We start from the raw sequence: 22240 nt of genomic DNA, 5'->3' as shown, positions 1-22240 counted from the left end.
TTTGCTCCTCAAGAAGTGGAACTGGGAATTAAGTGAGCCCACCAAAGTAGGCTGCTTCCCAATAAGATCCCTAAATAAAGAGGAAGAGGTATCCAAACCAAGAGTTGCAAACTGCAACACAGAAACCAACGAGTGTGAAGGGCCCAGGTCACAGACTCCCTCCAGGATCTTAACTACACCCACAGCTCCAGGTTTAACAGCAAAAAATGATCAATGTCCTCAAAAAGGACAGAGACAAACAGATCAATTAGGGAAGAAATCAAGGCACCAACTAAAGGAAAGGCAGAAGCACAGTGGAGAAAGTTGACAAAATGGATGAAAACCTCAGCCAAAAGAGCAAAGTGAGAGGAATTCAGTTAAGCAAATTGAGATTTTGGGGGGGGGGGGGGGGGAAGAATGTTAGAGATGACAAATTCAGATAAACTAAATTAAAAAAGAAAATAGAATATATCACTAACAGAATCAACATGGCAGCTAACAACTGTTTGTAACTCTAGTTCCAGAGAGCCAAAACTAACTTCTGGCCTTCATGGGCATTGCATGCATATGGAGTAGAGATACATGCATGCAAAACACCCAGACACATAATATATTTATTTTCTTTTAATTCTTAGTTTCATGTGCATTGGTGTTTGTGTGTGTGTGTGTGTGTGAGAGAGAGAGAGAGAGAACACGCGCTGCCATGTAGATGCTATGAATTTAGAGAGAGAGAGAGAGAGAGAGAGAGAGAGAACACGCGCTGCCATGTAGATGCTATGAATTTCTTTTGGAAGAACAGTAGTGCTCTTAACCACTGAGCCATTTCTCTAGCTCCCAAAATAAAATCTTATAAAACCAACCAAATAAAACACACACACACACACACACACACACACACACAAAACCCAAACAAACAAAAACCAAAGTCAAGGAAGCACTAAGTTCAAACAGATATCCAAAGACAAAAGCCACTTACAATGCCCAAATTAACACCAAGAACTTGTTTATAGAACACATGGTGGTCAAACCTGGCAGCAGGGAAAGTTCTAAGGACTTACAATTCACACTCATCACGAAGACAATGGACAGTCCTAGGATGCTAAGCACAGAGTGGTGCTGAAGGCAGCACAGTAATCTATTACTGTACCTGTCTCAGATTACAATAGAGTCACAGCAATAGCAATGCACCACACACACACACACACACACACACACACACCCACACACCCATGAAGTACAACATGGCCCAGAAATAAACACACACATCTATAGCTACCCAACTCTTCACAAAGGTCTCAAGTACTGAGAAGGAGCCTCTTCTCCAAATGTTCCTGGGAATCTACACACTAATGACCAACTAAATCCATACTTTACAAAATCCATCAAAGCCCTTAATGTAAGACCTGAAAACTGAAACTACTGCAGGAAAACAGCATAGAAAATAGGAGAAAATCTTTGACAACCACACACCAATGTGCAGAATATAAAGAACTCGAAAAATAAAACAAAACAAAAAATCACATCACTAAATGAGTTAATAAACTGAAGAGACAGCTTTCAAAGAAATATAAAATGATCAATAAATATTGGACAGTGTTGCACATCTTTAGGCATTAGTGAAATGTCAACAATTGAAACTACAGAGATTTCACCTTACTCCTACAGGAATGGCTATCACTTAAAAAATGACTTACAACAAATGCTAGCAAGGACACTAAGAACAGGAACTAGTTTTGCTGATGATGGGAATAGCAACCATGGAAATCAATAGTTTCCTCAAAACAACTAAAACCACAACTACAGTATAGTACCGTGCCCGGTATACACACACAAGGCCCTAAATCTAGACACTCCAAATCCACACACCACAGCAAAGGGGAATTCTATGACATGTGCAGACATGGACAGAGCTGGAGATGCCCTATCCAGAGAGACAACACCACACTGGGTTCATATGCAGAATCTAGATGAGAATTTATATATACTCATGAGACACATAAAGTACGCAGAGGAGGGGAAGGAAGACAGTATCAAAGAAAGGGGGAAACAGCTGGAGGACAGTGACACAAATGGAGACTTTAACCAAGAAATAAAGTCAGGCTAGCTCTCTCGTCACACAGTTGAAACACGTCTGTGAGATACAATACCAAGGCCCAACTACTAGCTATAATCTGAAGTGCATTTACCCTTGAGTGGCTGGTTACTTCTAAGGAAGGATTTTTATTCATATGCCAACACATCTGCTATTCTGTGCAAAGTCAAGGGAACCAATAAAGCAGAAACAGAAATACCTTCCTTAACAAGTTAGGAAAATCAACTAACCACACACCAAAACAAAAGGCAACAAGATCAATGGCTCAAAAAAATATAGATGACATTAATTATGGGGTCACATACTTCCATTAACTCACTTAATCAAGGCTAATTTACCTTCAAATATAGTATTTTCACCATTACTCAGCAGGCATCACTTTAAGATCTGTGATTGCTAAGGTGAAGAAAGGATACCAGTCTAGACTAAACCAGAGGAGCTGCCACATAAGCCTATGTCATTTCAGGGCATAGTAAAGGTTTCGGTGCCTCTGTGTTTAAATGAGCCCTACTCCTCCTCCTCGCAATTAGACCCAACACCTTCAAAGTAACAATAGCCGACAACTCAATGACAACATGTTTTCATTACAATTCAGACAATTTACCCTTCACAGGATAAAAGGCAAAAGAACACAGAATTAGACCTGGAAATAGGGGTAGGTGGCAAAGAGGACAACTAGTTTAAAGTTCAAAGAACATTAGATAACCTTGTTCACCTCAATGGACATGGGTATGTCAATGCTGCACTGGAAGAATGGTATTACTCAGCTACAGACGAAGGTATTTGGATGTGACAAGGCAGATAACTTAAAAAACAATTTTCCCAAACTAATCTTGGTCTTAAACAAAGGAATGGCCGGCCAACACCTCTATATACATACCTTATTTTGGGACTACTGTGCTTGAAAAACTGTAAAAACTTGGGGATCATGATGTTGAGAGGGCGATCTAAGACATCACTGTCTAAAATCTCTGCAGAGTCCTCACATATCTTCTGAAGGGCACCGAAGGCTCCCTGGAAGACATGTTTGCAACATTAGAATGCATTGCAATCAGCTACAAATAGGTGTCACAGCACACGATCTGCAATCGGAGCTCTTGGGAGGCTGAGACATGCAGATCACTAACTAGTTTGAGACCTGTCTAAACACAGCAAGAAAAAGTTCAAGGAAAAGATCAGAACAAAGCTAAAGAAAGCTTTAAAAACTCAAGATGTGTGAAATACTGATTTAGATATTTGTGTTCTCTGCCCACACATGCTTTATAGAACTTAAAAACACTTCAGACTACTAAAATATTATCCTAATGATACATTTACATTCTAGCATCAAGTAAGTTAAAAGTGGAAAATATTCTGGTTAGTTATGAATCATTTAATTTCATTATCTAGTTCCACTGAGATGTTCTAATCAATTTTAAGTCCATATTTAAATTTTCTTATTAAGTGCTAAAATGAATGTAAAGCAGCTATCTTTTCATATAAATAACCACCGTAACCTGCATTTACTTTGAAATACGTAACTTATAATAACTTTAAAACGACTACAGATGAGGCATATCTTAGAAACTGACAGCAAAACATAGTAACAGGACAGAAGATTCAACTTGAAAACTATTTCCCCAATCATTTTCCTTGACAAGAAGGAAGGCCAGAGGTCAAGCGCATAGAATAACCTAGTAAGTAGGTCAATCACTTTACTCTGTCTGCTTCCACTGCTCACAACTTGGTACACAGGTGCAGTACAGTTCCTTTATAACAGTACTGACAAAAAGTAGAGCCTACTAAGGTGATTATTTTATAATTCTTTTTCGAATTTACAATACCTCAAAAATTAAATTTTGGAGCCAGGCTTGGTGGCTCATGCCTTTAATCCCAGCACTTGGGAGGCAGAGGCAGGTGGATTTCTGAGTTCGAGGCCAGCCTGGTCTACAAAGTGAGTTCCAGGACAGCCAGGGCTATACAGAGAAACCCTGTCTCGAAAAACCAAAAAAAAAAAAAAAAATAAAATAAATAAATAAATAAATAAATAAATAAATAAAAATTAAATTTTGGAATTTAAACTTAAAATTTTATCAAAACTATAAAGTCAGTCTTAGATTTACTATGTTAACCTAGTATAGATTTTAGAGATCTTTAGATATATTTGAATACTAAGATTTTTGCACACAAGTTGTATTTCTAAAAGGCAATTACTGAACTCAAATGTTCACTTGTTTCCTACTATGGCAATAACAATTTCAACCAATCAGCCACCCAAAATAATAATAGAGAAGAATTTATTTGTTTTCAGTTTTTTGTTTTGCAAGACTGGGTTCTCTTTGTACCCCTGGCTGGCCTGAAACTCATTCTGTAGACAAGACTGGCCTCAAAAACAGAGTGCCACCTGCCTCTGCCTCCACACTGGGATTAAAGGCTTGTGCCACCCATCACTGTCTGGCAGAAGAATACACTTTTAAAAAGATAAGGAAAAAAAGCAAAAATACAAACCAAACAGAGCCAACCAAGCAGGCAAGCAAGCAAGCAAGCAAGCAAACAAACAAGCTGACCAAATTTTCACTAAAAACAAACATTTAGGAATTATTCTGAATCAACATCGATCTAGAAAGCCTACATCTTTAGCACAACATCTTACAATTTACCATTAGTATTTTTATACTTCTGCTCCCAGAAACTGCTTGTTATATCTCATTTTTTATAATTACCATATATCAAAGTGTCATTTAAACTGTGTCACTCTATTTCCTAGGGACTGCAGCACATATCTGCAAACTTTGAACAAGTAATTTGCTGTGCATTGTTGTTTTGCCTGCATTCATCTGGGCAACAGGAGTTACAGATGGTTGTGAGCTGCCATGTGGGTGCTCTGAAGTAGCCAGTACTTCCTACTGCTGAGCCATCTCTCCAGCCCTGAGAATTAATGTTTTTAAGAGTGATTTAAGAGACTGCTTTGACAAAATCTCTCTCCTCTCCAGGTCGCTGCTCCTTTAGATAGGCCAGGCTAGTCCTAAATCCACTTCATGCCACACGATGGCTTTCACTCTACCCCTCAGAAGCAGAGCTGGTTGTATGTCTAAGAGTTCTAGACCTCCCAGAACTATAGTGAGATTCTGTCTTGGAAGGAGGAAGGCAGGTTGGCTGATTCTGCCCGCTAGTAACAAATACATCATCAGTGCTCATCATCAGCATGAAGCCTCTGTAAGAAAGGAACTCTACGCGAGCATGGTGGCTCATGCTTGTAAGCCTAGCATTTGGGGGATAGATTAGGAGGACTAGAAGAGTTCAAGGTCACCATGATATTGTCTCAAAAAAACCAAATCCAAACATTTTCTTCATTTCCCCAAGCATATAAGTTTTATATAATTTAACAGTGGCAAGAAAGAAATAAGCAACCGACACACCAAACAAACAAACCCCAAGAAACTAAAACACGAAATCAAGATCAGAATCAGAATTACTGTATGATTAAAAATGCCTAAGCCTGTTATTGTATGTCATTAATTTAGAGAAACAAAAACAGTTTATGGTCTGGTGCTTTGGGAAATTTCAGCTTATTTTTTTAAAGTATGTAAGCCGTCAGGGAGAGGGGGAGAGACAGCTGCTGGGAAGAAAGAGTGTTCATCACTCTTGCAGAGGACACAAGTTTGCTTCCCAGGACCTACATAGTAATTAAAGACCATTCCATACCCAGTTTAGGAAAATCTGATAACCTTTTCTCATCTTGAAAGCACCAAACACATATATGGGCACACACATATACACGAAGGCAAAACATTTCCACACATACAATTAAAAATTGATTAAATGTAGTATCAACAGCTGTTAATCACATGAGTGTAACATTTAAGAATAACTTTAGGGGCTGGTGAGATGGCTCAGTGGGTAGGAGCTCCCGACTGCTCTTCCGAAGGTCCAGAGTTCAAATCCCAGCAACCACATGGTGGCTCACAACCACCTGAAATGAGATCTGACGCCCTCTTCTGGTGTGTCTGAAGACAGCTACACTGTACTTACATATAATAAATAAATAAATCTTAAAACACTGTACTTACATAGAATAAATAAATAAATCTTAAAAAAAAAAAAAGAATAACTTTAGGAAGACAAAATCTTTCCTTAGAGAAAACAGATTTTTGCTATATTATTCCCAGAAAGCCAGTAAAAGGTTAACAAGTACAAAATACAAAGGGAGCTTTAGGCTCTGCACTTTCAAGTTGTCCATTTCAGAAGCACTTTCCCAGAGTTAACCCATGTTATGAGCAGACAAACAGCAGTACCTCACACGTGTTGTAGTCTTCGGAATCCAGCAGGCTACAGAGTTTTGGTAAGAGATCAGGCCAATTCTGCAGTTCTCCCTTGGAGGCTATGGTTGTAATTAAAATACCTAGAAAGACAACACACATTTGGAGTGTACTGCACTGTGTGGGGCACATGCATAACACACACTTCAAACCCACCAAGAGACCCAGGCTGCAACCTGTCACCATCGCCTCAGCGTGGGGTGTGCATCACAGCACATAGCAGACACTTCTCATCTCATTGCACACTGTTTCCTCCAACTTTTAAAACTTTACCAAACATCTGTACAAAAACCCTACAATTTGCTTTTCTATAATACCTACGATACTTCCACTACTTAAAATTAACAAAAATTCATGAAAATCACCTAAAGAAAGACACCAAAATGCCCTCAGCCGCTATACCACTGGACGATGAACTTAAGAATCTGTAAGATTCATAATAAAAGACCCATCGAAAGGCTAAGGATAAGACAGATGGTGGTGGCACATACCTTTGATCCCAACAGAGAAAGGAAGATCTCTGAGTTTGAGGCCAGCCTGGTCTACAGAGCGAGGGCCAGGACAGCCAGGGCTACACAGAGGAACCATGGCTCAAAAAAAACCAAACCAAACCAAACCAAAATTAAGAGTACCCTTCCAACTTGCACAGGAATTATAATCAAAGACTACAAGCAGGGAAAAAATAAGCAGATGTATGCTTCACTGGAGACCAATCCAGTGTGTCCACATGCTTTGTAAGACCCTGTAGTGGTTTGAATAGGTTTGGCCTCCACAGATTCATGAGTTTGAATGCTTGGCCATAGGAAGTGAAACTATTAGGGGGTGAGGCCTTCTGAGAGGAAGTGTACCACTATGAGACAGAACTTTGAGATCTTAAATGCTCAAGCTATGCTCTGTGAAACAGTTTCCTTGCTGCCTGCAAATCAGGATGTAGAGCTAGCTCTCAGCTCTTCTCTAGCACCACCCGTCTACACGCTGCCTTGCTTCCAGCCACCGTGCTAACGGATGAAACCTCTGAAACCGGGACCCAGCCAAATCAAACGTTTTCCTTTATAAGAGTTGCCTCACCCAACAAAGACAGAGAACTTCAGACCAATTTCCCTTATGAATATCGATGGAAAATTACTCAATAAAGTTCTCGCTAACCAAATCCAAGAACACATCAAAACACTCATCCATCCTGACCAAGTAGGTTTCATCCCAGGGATGCAGGGATGGTTCAATATATGGAAATCCATCACCGTAATCCAGTACTTAAACTCAAGGACAAAAAACACATGGTCATCTCGTTAGATTCGGAGAAAGCATTTGACAAAATCCAACACCCATTCATGATAAAAGTCTTGGAAAGATCAGGAATTCAAGGCCCATACCTAACCATGATAAAAGCAATCTACAGCAAACCAGTAGCCAACATCAAAGTACATGGTGAGAAGCTGGAAGCAATCCCACTAAAATCAGGGACTAGACAAGGCTGTCCACTCTCTCCCTACCTATTGCACTTGAAGTCCTAGCCAGAGCAATTAGACAACAAAAGGAGATCAAGGGGATACAAATTGGAAAGGAAGAAGTCAAAATATCTCTTTTTGCAGATGATATGATAGTATATATAAGTGACCCTAAAAATTCCACCAGAGAACTCCTAAACCTGATAAACAGCTTCAAGGAAGTAGCTGGATATAAAATTAACACACCCTTCTCAATAGTCACAAATAATATAAAATACCTTGGCGTGACTCTAACCAAGGAAGTGAAAGATCTGTATGATAAGAACTTCATTCAAGTCTCTGAAGAAAGAAATTAAAGAAGATCTCAGAAGATGGAAAGATCTCCCATACTCATGGATTGGCAGGATCAATATAGTAAAAATGGCTATCTTGCCAAAAGCAATCTACAGATTCAATGCAATCCCCATCAAAATTCTAACTCAATTCTTCAACGAATTACAAAGAGCAATCAGCAGATTCATCTGGAATAACAAAAAAATCTAGGATAGCAAAAACTTTGCTCAAGGATAAAAGAACCTCTGGTGGAATCACCATGCCTGACCTAAAGCTGTACTACAGAGCAATTGTGATAAAAACTGCATGGTACTGGTATAGCGACAAACAAGTAGACCAGAATTGAAGTAGACAGAATTGAAGACCCAGAGATGAACCCACACACCTATGGTCACTTGATCTTTGATAAGGGAGCTAAAACCATCCAGTGGAAAAAAGACAACATTTTTAACAAATGGTGCTGGCACAACTGGTGGTTATCATGTAGAAGAATGGGAATTGATCCATTCTTATCTCCTTGTACTAAGGTCAAATCTAAGTGGATTAAGGAACTCCACATAAAACCAGAGACACTGAAACTTATAGAGGAGAAAGTAGGGAAAAGCCTCGAAGATATGGGTACAGGGGAAAAAATTCCTGAATAGAACAGCAATGGTTTGTGCTGTCAGATCGAGAATTGATAAATGGGACTTCATAAAGTTGCAAAGCTTCTGCAAGGCAAAAGACACCGTCAATAAGACAAAAAGGCCACCAACAGATTGGGAAAGGATCTTTACCTATCCTAAATCAGATAGGGGACTAATATCCAATATATATAAAGAACGCAAGAAGGTGGACTCCAGAAAATCAAATAACCCCGTTAAAAAATGGGGCTCAGAGCTAACAAAGAATTCTCACCTGAGGAATACCGAATGGCAGAGAAGCACCTGACAAAATGTTCAACATCCTTAATCATCAGGGAAATACAAATCAAAACAACCCTGAGATTCCACCTCACACCAGTCAGAATGGCTAAGATCAAAAATTCAGGTGACAGCAGATGCTGGCGAGGATGTGGAGAAAGAGGAACACTCCTCCATTGTTGGTGGGATTGCAAGCTTATACAACCACTCTGGAAATCAGTCTGGCGGTTCCTCAGAAAATTGGACATAGTACCACTGGAGGATCCCACAATACCTCTCCTAGGCATATATCCAGAAGACGTTCCAACTGGTAAGAAAGACACATGCTCCACTATGTTCATAGCAGCCTTATTTATAATAGCCAGAAGCTGTAAAGAACCCAGATGCCCCTCAACAGAGGAATGGATACAGAAAATATGGTACATTTACACAATGGAGTACTACTCAGCTATTAAAAAGAATGAATTTATGAAATTCCTAGGCAAATGGATGGACCTGGAGGGCATCATCCTGAGTGAGGTAACCCAGTCACAAAGGAACTCACACAATATGTACTCACTGATAAGTGGATATTAGCCCAGAAACTTAGGATACCCAAGATATAAGATACAATTTGCTAAAAGCATGAAACTCAAGAAGAACCAAGACCAAAGTGTGGACACTGTGCCCCTTCTTAGAATTGGGAACAAAACACCTATGGAAGGAGTTACAGAGACAAAGTTTGGAGCTGTGACGAAAGGATGGACATCTAGAGACTGCCATATCCAAGGATCCATCCCATAATCAGCCTCCAAACACTGACACCATTGCATACACTAGCAAGATTTTGCTGAAAGGACCCAGATATAGCTGTCTCTTGTGAGACAATGCCCGGGCTTAGCAAACACAGAAGTGGATGCTCACAGTCAGCTATTGGATGGATCACAGGGCTCCCAATGGAGGAGCTAGAGAAAATACCCAAGGAGCTAAAGGGATCTGCAATCCTATAGTTGGAACAACGTTATGAACTAACCAGTACCCCGGAGCTCTTGACTCTAGCTGCATATGTATCAAAAGATGGCCTAGTCGGTCATCACTGGAAAGAGAGGCCCATTGGACTTGCAAATTTTATATGCCCCAGTACAGGGGAACGCCGGGGCTAAAAAGTGGGAGTGGGTGGGGTAGGTAGGGGAGTGGGGGAAATCCGCCTGCCTCTGCCTCCCGAGTGCTGGGATTAAAGGTGTGCGCCACCACGCCCGGCTAGTATTTTGTTATATTTTAATATTTTTCTCTTAGAAGCCTGTTCTTTGAGAGAGAAAGGGGGTGAACATGGCTGGGAGAACCAAAAAAGAAAAAAAGAAAGAAAGAAAGAAAGAAAGAAAGAAAGAAAGAAAGAAAGAAAGAAAGAAAGAAAGAAAGAAAGAAAGAAAGAAAGAAAGAAAGAAAGAAAGAAAGAAGGCAGGCAGGCAGGCAGGCAGGCAGGCAGGCAGGCAGGCAGGCAGGCAGGCAGGCAGGCAGGCAAGAAAGAAAGAAAGAAAGAAAGAAAGAAAGAAAGAAAGAAAGAAAGAAAGAAAGAAAGAAAGAAAGAAAGAAAGAAAGAAAGAAAGAAAGAAAGAGAGAGTTGTCTCACTGCTGGAGTCTCTGCACTAAGGAAGACAGAGCCCTATCTTACGTGGACATCATGAACTGGCAAGAATCAATTTGGTACCAGGACAAGTTAGTCTCTCCTCAAGCTAAAATAAAAAAGAACACAGGATTGACTCTATGCTTACTAAAGCTGTAATCCATCCCAGACTTGGAAAGTGAAAGTAGAAGATCAGGAGCTCAAGCCAAGTCAGGCTCAGTGGAGGCAGCTGGAGTTCCAGCACTGGAGACAGAGGCAGGCAGATGTATGAGTGCTAGGCCAGCCTAATCTAGAGATCTTTCCGGACCACACAGAGAAACCCTGCCTCAAAAACTCCCAATCAACCCACCAACCAAGAACAAAACCAAATAAAATTTGAGAAAAACCAAATGTACAAAAGAGAGGCGACAATCTACAGCTTGAATGAATGGCATTGCCTTTGCTTGGGAAACATTAAAGAATGCTGAAAGATTGACAAACTCCCAACTTATGTCTTTCCACTAAGTCCATCTACTCCTGAAAATAGCAAGAAGAATTGCAAGAAGGAAGAGTAATCATGAGAGCTGAGTGTAGACTCACATGCCTGTAACTCCAACACACAAGAGATGGAAGCAGGAGTGATGATCAAGTGTGCAGCCAACCTGGACCACCTGAGACTTTATCTCACAAAACCAAACTAAACAAATATGAGAACTGTAATTGGGTGTGATATACTTAATACTTAACATCTTAAGAATTTAAAATACTTTGGACAATAAGGTCAGTTCTATGAATTAATCTTATATAAACTTTTCCACTAGTATAATTAGAATAGTAGCATTATAAATAAGACATGTATTATTTGATAAGATAAGCAATTCATTTAGGTAATGGATTAGCACTCAACCACTAAAATGAAGCACCTTCCAAATAAATTGACAGGATCTGTAACACCCCAGACAGAGGAAGAAAATAAATCTGGGTACAGTGGGCCTATGCCTGCAGCTACAGCTCAGGTGAATGAACTGAAAACAAGATTCAATCTCAAAATACATCTTAATATTTTAAAATCTTTTCTCATGTGAACTAAGATTAACTAATTTAAAAAACAATAATAATAATAAAAAACCCCCAGATTTCTTGGGAACTATCATCTTATACTATGCTTGTGTTTATTTTCCAGAAACAAACAAAAAAAAAACCCCAAAACTCCCACAATTCTAGGTGACTGCTTCCTGTGAGTCTTCTTTCACCACAAAAATACTTCATTGTATCCTGCCCAAAACTGCTCTTCTACTGTTCTACCATCTTTATTCTGCATCAAAACAGGAGAATGGGATAATGACACAATTTTCAAGTTTTTTGTCCCTTGATAATTTTATAGCCTCGCTACTCTCACCCTTTCCTGCCTCTCTTTCTTCTCACCCCCTTCTCCGCACTCATTCTTCCTCCTGTGGCCCATCCTTTGAAGCTGTATACTGGAGCTTCGTGTGGATCACCAGTGGGCACACAAATGAAGACAATGACTATACCTCTCCAAGAATGTTTCAAGCCATAGGTCAGCAGGTAGTAGGACCCAACAAACCCCACTTCCACCTGTGACAGGCTGCTTCCAGGACAAATCTGGTGCAGTCCCAGGACAGGAGAGTTTAATGGCCATGTCATGCCCAGAGCCGCTCGTTCACTCTGCCTGCCCACCTTCTGGGACATTCCCTGAGCGTTCAGACAGGGTGGCAGACATGTCCTATCTGGGCTGAGCACTCTCTCATCCTCAGCACCTACAGCAGTAAATGTCTGTGAGCTCACACCAGAAGAGGGCACTGGATTCTGTTACAGATGCCTGTGAGCCACCATGTGGATGCTGGGAATTGAACTCTGGACCTTTGGAAAACCAGTCAGTGCTCTTAAGTGCTGAGCCATCTCTCCATGCCAAATCTGCACATTCTTAAGCTTTTGTTTTTGTCTTGGAGTACCACTGCCCTTTCATTTTTAACTGACAACACAAAGCAAATAATTTAACGGGCCGATCTATTTAACTAGGTAGCTTTATGTAATTAGTATTTCAGACTTTTAAATTACCAGAAATTATTAGCCAGCTATAGTGGCTCATGCCTTGAACCCCAGCGCTTAGGGGAACAGAAGCAAGGAGATCTCACTGAGTTTCTCGTCAGCCTGGTTTAAACAGTGAGTTCCTTAGTGAGGCCGACTGTCTCAGGACATTCAGATTTTATGTGAATTCTGGTAAAGGTTGCCCAACTGGCAAAATATGTGAACGTTCCAAAGCCCCAAGGGATACTTAATGTGCAGACTGTGAAGAAATCCGATGTACTAAATGAATGCGCTCACTTCCCACCCCAACCACTGCTTTAGCTGTTCTATCCACATCCAATCTGGACTCGCAATTAGTATTTAACCATATTCCAGACATCACTTTGAAACACACTGCTCTTACATCTGAAGCTAGATTAAAAACTGTTGGCTATACTGAAAAATGTCAGTGGCCTCTCACAGTCCCAATAGCAGAGTACATACTATAAACAAGACCTAAGAGGCTGGAGAGATGGCTCAGTGGTTAAGAGCACTGACTGCTCTTCCAGGCCCTGAGTTCAATTCCCAGCAACCACATGGTGACTCACAACCATCTGTAGTGGAATCCAACGCCCTCTTCTGGTGTTTCTGAAGACAGCAACAGTGCACTCATATACATAAAATAAATAAATCTTAGCCGGGCGTGGTGGTACATGCCTTTAATCCCAGCACTTGGGAGGCAGAGGCAGGCGGATTTCTGAGTTCGAGGCCAGCCTGGTCTACAGAGTGAGTTCCAGGACAGCCAGGGCTACACAGAGAAACCCTGTCTCAAAAAACAAAACCAAAACAAACAAAAAACAAAAACAATAAATCTTAAAAAAAAAAAAAAACAAGACCTAAAAACAAAGAACTGTACAGACTTTATGAAATGATACCAAGAAATACAAATTCTAGCCATCAACAGTATTTCTATTTTGAAGTAAGGAAACAAAAGATAATAATTAATTCCAAGCTTGATAAGGCTCAGGGCAGTGTGTGGCTATCATGTCTGACTAAGGCCATGGGTTCAATTCCTAGAACTCTGCAGGGAACAATCCTGAAATAAACCAGCCCAAAGAAGTTGGAAAGGCTTTACTCACTGAAAGGTAACAGAGACGTTCCTAAGCACTTCCAACCTTCTATAGCTAAGACACCAAGCTATACCATGTGAACTAAACAGAAACGGCAGTTTTATAATACAACTGTTTAGGAAGCCAAGAATCTCATTCAATTTCTATATCTCACCTATTCCTTACCTTTCAGTTAAACTGCTTTTTCTCTGATGAAACTAATTTTTGTTTTTTGTTTTTTTGTTTTTTGTTTTTTTTTGAGACAGGGTTTCTGTGTGTAGCCCTGGAACTCACTTTGTAGACCAGGCTGGCCTCGAACTCAGAAATCCGCCTGCCTCTGCCTCCCAACTGCTGGGATTAAAGGCATGTGCCACCACTGCCTGACTAAATTTCTTTTAATCCCATTTCACTACATTTATGGGTCTTTTTTTGGTTATAAATAGAGAAAACTGCTAGCACACTCCATTCTCTTTACCACTGCCCAGAGTTGGCAATGCCTTTAAGAGGATCCACGAGGATATGAGAATAGAGAATAGTCTGTGGAGTTTGTACCCCAAACTACAAGTGTACCATGTTCCTCAGACCTGAAGTCAGGACAATGCAATCTCTAACATGGAAATGCCTGAAGAGAATCACCGAGCCTCAGATTTCTCAAACTTAAAAGAAAAAACTGTATGAAACTAAGGATCCCTCCTCCCCAAATAAGAATGGGGAACAAGATGCTGATTTATTTCACCAACTTTCATTTCAACAACCCGGCAGATGTCCTTACAGGTCCTGGGCACACTGACGGTGGAGGCGTCTCTGAGCACAGCTGCCTATGTCTGTGGTGAGCTGCTAACACACACTTACCAAACGGAGCTGTGTGCTCCAAAGTGACTTATGTCAGCTATTTTAAGTATTTTAATTTACTATTATATGAACAGTTTCAATCCCTGAAAACAAGATGTACACTGAAGAGACTTGAAAGCAAACCCTGTTACTGAAGCAGACATAAAGAAGGCTAGTAAGCACTTAGAATCCTCTTTGTAAGACTGATGCTGTACCTTAGAGAGTAACCCCAGAAATGGCCCTCGGCACCAGACAGTTCAGGAATCCCCGTGCACGCGTTCTCACAGAAAGCTGAGCGCCTGTCACTCCTTGATGCCCCATTCTAACCATCACACTAGGTAGCAACCAGTGACCTCAGCCTCACTGCCTTATGGAGCTGTTACTGCATAGTGAATGCTATACATAAGAGCTGAAAGGCTATGCTGTCCATCCCAACTGAAGTTAGCCTAAGCAAGGCTTCTGTGACACGGCTTGCTTACCGACAGTGGCTCTGATCAACGGAGAGGAGTCCCCAATGTTATTTAGACATTCACTCTTGATGAAGTCTGTCACACCATTTGGGAAGTTCTGAAAATGAGCTTTCACATTGTTCTTCAAGATCAGACCGCTCAATGACCGTGTGGGCTCATCTGGAAGAAAGTACTGAAGGTTAAAGGAATTCTGTGTTTCAGGATGTCGAAAACAGCCACTTGTTGGTTGTTTTCTGTAACAGAATTTCTCTCTGTAGCCCTGGCCATGTTGGTACTCAAGAGATTCACATGTCTCTGCCTCTGGGATTAAAGTCATGCTCTACCACAGTCTATCTTAAACAACAGTTATTTTAAAACCATTTATATTCAAGGATTGATTCCATTTTTTTTTTTTTTTTTTGCTAAAATTACAAATTATCAAAAACCAGTTCTGCAATTTAAGGTTCAAGGTTTCTCAGCTTTGACATTACTGACATGTTCAAAGTAATTCTCTGGAGTAGGCACTGCTCAGTACGTTGTTAAGATGCTTCGTGGTATTACTGGTCACAGACACCAATGGCACCCATTCAGAACATGGCAATCTAAAATAGGTCAGCTTGGTCTAGATTGTAGAACCAGGTCTAGATAGTAGACCGGTCTCAAAATGAAGTCACGTAGGAGCACTGAATGGAAAGGCAAATGATCTACCCGAAGGAAGCACCTAGCTCAACACATTCTCTGCTACACTCTGTTGTACAACCCTCCTCATTACAAGATGCAAAAACCATGGGGGATGGAGGGGAACAGTGGCTAAGATAAGAGCATCTGCCACAATTAGAAGACAGAAGACCTAAGTATGGTTCCCAGTACCCACATTGGTGGCTCCAACCACTTGTAACTACATCTTCATGGGACCTATCGAGGGCATCCACACACACAACATGCACCAACGGATGAGAGAGAAAAACACACACAAATAAGAAAAAGTGTGAAAGCTGATGCACTGAATGTTACTGTACTATAACTGTTTGACCCACCTCATTAACAAGTACATTACCATGGACGTGTTCTAATTAGTATGTGCTCTGCATTTTGACTGGCAAAAGAGGCAAAGTATTTTTATGGGCTGCAGAGATGGCTCAGCAGTTAGGAGCACTGACTGCTCTTTCCAAGTCCTGAGTTCAATTCCCAGCAACCACATGGTGGCTTACAACCATCTGTAATGGGATCCAATGCCCTCTGTCTGAAGACAGCTACAGTGTACTCACACACATTAAATAAATAAATTTTCAAAGGGGAAAAAAAAGTACCTTTACATGCCAAGAAAGTATAATATTGAAATACCTTATTTGGAATTAGAGCAAGAGAGCAAACTGGTTAAAATTTAAACAATTACAGAGCAGAATCTCGTTTGTAACTGTTTGATAGGAAGGATTAGGTGGGGGAGAGGGAGAAAATACTAGAAGAACTGACTGGAACTGGGGAACATTTTGGGAAGAAGTGGAAATCTAGTATAACAGAATCGACAGGACCAACCCTAGCAGACTACAATAATGGGGGACACGGGGCCTGAACTAGCCGTCTTCTGTAACCAGGCAAGACCTTAAGTGAAGAGACTGGGGTACCAACCCAGCCACAAAACCTTCAACCTACAGAGTGTTCTGCTGGCCGGGTGTGCTGGGACCAGTGCCTAGCAAACTCATCAAGAGACCAGAGCCTTCATCCAGCAACTGATGGGAGCAGATGTGACAAACATTAGGCAAAAGGGGGCAAGATGGATCAGAATTGCAAGATCCAGAGGCTTCAGGGACATACCAGGAGGATGAACTCATGGGAATTTGGGAAAGAGCGGGGACCCTGTAGGAGTCTAACCTGGGTCCTCTGCATATACATATACATACGTATATGTATACATACGTATAGTAGCTTGGTGTTCTTGTGGATATCCTAATAGCAGGAATCAAGGCTGTCCCCGACTCTTGCCTACTCGTGGAACCCATTTCTTCCTATTGGGTTGCCCTGTCCAGTCTTGATGTGATGGTATGGGCCTAGTCTTATTGTAGCTTGCCATGTTTATTTGATGTCCCTGGGAGACCTGCTCATCTGAGGTGGGTGGAGGATCTGTGGTTGGGATGAATATATACAAGAATGAAAACAAACAGTCACTGTATTTTAGCCAGACCTGGTGGTGCACGCCTTTAATCCCAGCCCTCAGGAGGCAGAGGCAGGTGGATCTGAGTTTGAGGTCAGCCTGGTCTACAGAATGAGTTCCAGGACAGCCAGGGCTACACAGAGAGATTCTGTCTCAACTCTACCACACACCAAAAAAGGTGTGTGCGTGTGATGAGTGGATGTCGGCAGAGCTATTCTAAAATGAACTACACCTCCAGCCAAGGGATCACTGATCACCAGTATGTGAGATTTTTGTATACTAAGAAAAATAGTATATTCCCAAGTATTCACCAAAGAAGAATAATCACTGATATCATTAAAGTGTGTATGAATTAGTGAATCTTTCCTTCCATGACATGCTAGGCTCTGGCGCTGAGATTATAGGATCTGAAAAGATCTAGCAGGCATTTTCCCACTGAAAGAAGCAAGACAGGTTATATGCTTTAGCGTCCAGAGTCCAGACAGAGCTTACTCTACAAAGCAGTGTTTTTACTATGGCTTCTAAGACATCCATTGCCAAACAAAGGCTAAGGCTCTGGTTTAGAGGCCAGAAAACTGTCCATACTTGTTTGAGTGCCTGCAGTGAGTTCCAGGAAGAGACACTGAACACCCAAACACCATCAAGAGCAGCTCTAGCTGTCTTATGAGCTCAGTGAAATTTGTTTCATTCATATTTCCCATGAAACAAATGGTCTGACAAAGAAGCAGTGCTGATGGATATATAATTTGTAAAATAAAAGTCAAGAATGATACATGGCATGTATTAGGAACAATTAAAGACCACGTCATTATAAAAGCAGACAAGTAGGAGTTAGTGAAATGAAAATTGTAGTAGTTAATAACTCCATCATTTGTAAATAACTGAAATAGTATACAGTCAGAAGCTAAGTTCAGAGACAACAATTACTGGATGGCAGTGTTTTCATTTTGGCTATATGGCTTTTCATGTTGTCCTATAATGAACATACACACACATCCAGGTAATTACTAAGCCCTGCATTCAATCTGCATACTCTTTAAAAAGTCAATCTTTATTATACTCAGTACAAACACCAAGACAGACTGTGCAACCCATTTCTCATTTTGCAAACAGTGAGAGAACTGACATCAGCATCCAGTTAGCAAGAGAACGGTACTTACCCATTTAAATACCACAGCGGTAGTAACTCTAGGCGGCATATCTGATACCCATCAATTAGATGGCAAAATGAAATCCTCTGACAGTAATAACTCACAGTATAAAGATCTGAACAATGTTAAAGACATTTTCAATTAAGCTTTACTTACCTTCAGATTTTAATTTTGTAAGAACAAAAATCAAGTAGTTGTTAAAATCTGGGTATTGATTGAGTTGTTCCAGTTTCTAGAACAAACAGTGGTTAAGGAAACTTCTCTGTACAATCTACAGAGAAAGAAATTCAGCATTTTAAAATCTAATATGTTTTAGCCTTCTACTTTTCCTAAGAACAATGCTTGCTTATTAAACCAAACTTCATATGTTATTTACATATTTACTTGTTATAAAAAAAAAAACCCTTGCATTCTGGCTGACACGCTGCATTGCATACATTCAATGAGACATAAGTGAGGGCAGGCAAGCATCCATGCGCTCACTCAAGAGCTTTGCAGGAAATGATCACGATGGCTCTTTTTGACTCATCTGTTCTTTAGAATGTCACAGCAGAGACTGCCATCCATGCACGTCTCCACACCAACTCTTTCCAGACAAAAAGTCCGTCAAACCAACCCCTGCTCATGGCAAACACAACACATAAGGACACTGACTGCCAGGGACATGATATAATGCTCTAACCCTTTCAAGCCTGGACTCTCAAGCTGTAATATGCTTGCCAGGGTGTTTTACAATGTTCTTACTAAAGAAATCTAAATTAATTATCAAATATACCAGGTACACTAAATAGGCTTTTTACATACTGGAAATGGCCTTTAAATGTTTGGAGTTAGTATGCAAATTCTAGCAAACTGTAACTACCTTTTCCAAGTAAAGCCCAAACAAACAAGGATTCTTAGTTTCAGCATGCTGACGTTAATGTTTATTGTTACCTTTGCACGCACGCATGCACACACACTCGCACGTGTGTGTGTGCACGTACCTGTGTAACAGAACAAATCTGCTCTATGCTAAGGACACAAAAGACCAGGCCATCGTGAGCACTCTAACCTCCCACAAGCTGTGATCACAGGGGTGGCACAACCATGCTTGATTAATTTGTTCTTTCTCACAGAACGTAATATGCTCAATGCCCAGAGTAAACTGAACATTGACTCCTGGACTGGCCCAAGTATCATACTTGGTATATAATAGGTACTTAAAACAAGAAATTAAAATACTCAGTGCTACAGAAATTACAATGCAATTCTGGACTTGGCTAATTTCATTGTTCTGTAAGATACTTAACATTTTTTTTCAACTTTTACTACCCATGAATCTATGACAACACAAAATTAAGGTGTTTACAGCATGTTCAGATAAAAGCTCCACTATACCTAAAACTACTTTTTCCCCTAGTATCAAAGGTATTCCAACAAAATGGCTTTTTAAACAATTCAAGTAGATTTACGTCACTATTCTACCATTTTTAAACGGGCAGTGTCATACTACTCAGTCGTCTACTAGAGGACTGAGGTTACAGCAATGCAGTACTGCTTCAAACCCTCTTGTAACGTAACCTCTGTGGATTTAAGAAAAAAAAAATGAAATAAGCTCAAACAGCAGGATCTCATTTAATTTACTTAATTCCCTATTAGATGATTTTGCTCCTTACTGGAAAGCATTACAAGGGAATCTGGTATGAACACACAAATTTAAGTTCTTAAAGAATTAACTTGCTTGGACTTAACAGGGGTAAGAGGCTGCCATCTGCGAGTCTGTTTGCCTTCTGGAGCCTGCAGCTCTCCATCCGTGCACCCTGCAAATGTTCGTTTCTCCAACTGTGACAACAGGACCTCTACACCAGCACTCAGCCCACAGCAACCCCTTGGGTAGCTGTAGTCCATGCAAACCTCACGGGAGCGCCAGGGAGGCTGCAACAGGTGCTCCCAGGAACACCAACCAGAGTCGCCGGCCATTCAGGCGCCTCTGCAGAAAGCTGCGGGCCTTCTCCCTCTCCCGACAGTTCAAACCCCGCGCCAGCTCCACCCCCAGCCGCGCCGCGCCGCCCGCCCGCCCGCCTCGGCCCGCTCGCAGGCCGGCCGCCCCCGCCCCGCCGGTCATTGTGTGGGCCCGGCCGCTCCCGCTCAGCAGCGGGGACGTGGCGGGGCGGCACGTGTGGCCTCCCCGGCGGCGGCCCGGAAGCGGCAGCCGAGCCCCACGCGGCGGTGGCGGGCCTGGCGGGCAGCGGCCGCGTGCACGAGGCCGGCCGGGTGGGGGCCGCGGCCGGGAGGGGCGGCGGGCGGCTGCGCGGGCCCGGCCCCGCACGCACGGCAAGGATACTTGTTGCACGGTCCTCTGGATGGTGGTGTCTGGGGACTGGGACTCCTTGAGCAGCTGCAGGATCTGCTGAAGCCCTTGCTCGTCAGGTTTCCACTCATACTCCATCTTGGTTTGCTGCAAATAAAGCCAGACACAGGAAGAGACGAGCAGATGTTAGTCCCACGCAGAGGCCCGTCGCTCGGCCGCGCACCCTCCCGCTGCCCACGGCCCGCCGCCCAGCCCCAGCCCCGGCCCCAACCGAGGCTCGGACCCGAAATCCGGCCGGACCGCTCCAAAGGTCCGCGCCAACGTCCGCCGTGTCTGTGCTGTGCTCCGCGGCCGCCTCGAGCGCCAGGAGCTGACCAGACTGAGTCACCGCGAATTTGCAATCTGGCCCCAAGATCCGCTCACGGGAGCCCCCTGGGTCCTAGTGCCACGGAGCACTCTCAGACCAACCCAACTCTTGCAGCCAGGCTGCTTACACGAAGGCTGCTCAAAAGCAAGCTCCTGCAAAGCCCCGATCGAAATCTGATTCGGGTTATTATTTTAAATAAGCGTACAAGAATAACTACAGCGACTTTCGGAATGGGAGAAAACTCCCTCTGACAGCTCAATAGTGAAAATAAAGACAGTTGCACTTCAATTTAATATACAAAGCTGTATTAGTCGTTCAAATAAAATTGAGGCACGTTGCAGTCAGAACCACATCTTAAAAACATTAAATGCAACCTTTGTAGAACTTCAATGGAAAAAATTTCACCCTTTCATAAACTTCAACTTACAAACTCAGTAAGTGAAATAAATTCCATCACGAAATAACTGCCTTACACAAAGGGCTGTGGAATGAAGGATAAACAAGAAAAATCATGTAAATTACAGTAGGATACTGTGGAATTCTGTTAAAGTACTCCCCCCCCCCCCCCCCCCCCCGCCTCATAGGACTCTTAAACATAGGTGTGTATCATTTGCCCTGACTAACGCGGCCAGGCGGCGGGCTGCGCACATTACTGAGAAAGGCAATGTAATTGGTAGAGCCTGGGAATAAAGTGTGAGCTGTATCTGATACGGCAACGGGAGGTTACTGTGTTAATGACAGTTTCATTAAAACTAACTTCTTGAACAAAACTAATAAACTCAAGGATTGACTGTAAAATTATTTTTAATAACGAAACCCGAGAGGCTTGGTGAAGGAGAGGATTTTTAATCAACTCTACAATGGTTTAGCAGTCTCAGCTAGGAAGAGCCCTTTCTAGCAGGTTATTTCCCTCCCCTCATCTTCTTACAATCCTGTTTGACCTTGCACTCTCCTTCATTTTTCAAAATTGTTTCCCCCTGCTTTCCTTCACGGTTTTGTGCTTCATATCTCTAACACGACTTTGCTTTAACATTTTCTACTGTCTCCCTAAACTGGGCAAACACAATCAAGTGTTGTTACAAAATGAACAACAACAACAGCAAAGCATCCAACAACTACACTAACCCACAGCTCTCCTCTGGACATCACTGCTGTTAGTGTAGCAAATAGTACCATAGGACTGGGTTTATTCCAGCCTTCCTAGTATCTGCTGCCACTATAATGTTTTA

At 41.9% G+C, this 22240-nt stretch overlaps 1 protein-coding gene across 3 annotated transcripts in view; it reads right to left on the bottom strand.

Moving 5' to 3' along the window:
• Tnpo1 (transportin 1) overlaps positions 1-22240 on the bottom strand; it is an 86901-nt gene that overhangs the window by 31987 nt on the left and 32674 nt on the right. For 2 of the 3 annotated variants that reach the window (XR_015045373.1, XM_021179911.3), the window contains exons 2-6: positions 20678-20791; positions 18511-18586; positions 15082-15231; positions 6346-6452; positions 2952-3085 (exon numbers count right to left, since the gene is read on the bottom strand). Coding sequence is in view for 2 of the 3 variants with exons in the window: in XM_021179911.3 (XP_021035570.1) it covers positions 2952-3085; positions 6346-6452; positions 15082-15231; positions 18511-18586; positions 20678-20791 (581 nt within the window). In the remaining variant the exon portion in view is untranslated. Of the gene's footprint in view, positions 1-2951; positions 3086-6345; positions 6453-15081; positions 15232-18510; positions 18587-20677; positions 20792-20927; positions 21039-22240 lie in introns of those variants that run through there. The other variant, XM_021179912.3, reaches the window with a different exon arrangement.

Source organism: Mus caroli, unplaced genomic scaffold (assembly GCF_978045245.1).
Source record: "Mus caroli unplaced genomic scaffold, Mus_caroli_1 scaffold_15, whole genome shotgun sequence".
Classification (NCBI taxonomy): domain Eukaryota; kingdom Metazoa; phylum Chordata; class Mammalia; order Rodentia; family Muridae; genus Mus; species Mus caroli.
The sequence above is the reverse complement of the archived record's forward strand: the minus strand, read 5'-3'. Positions and strand labels throughout refer to the sequence as shown.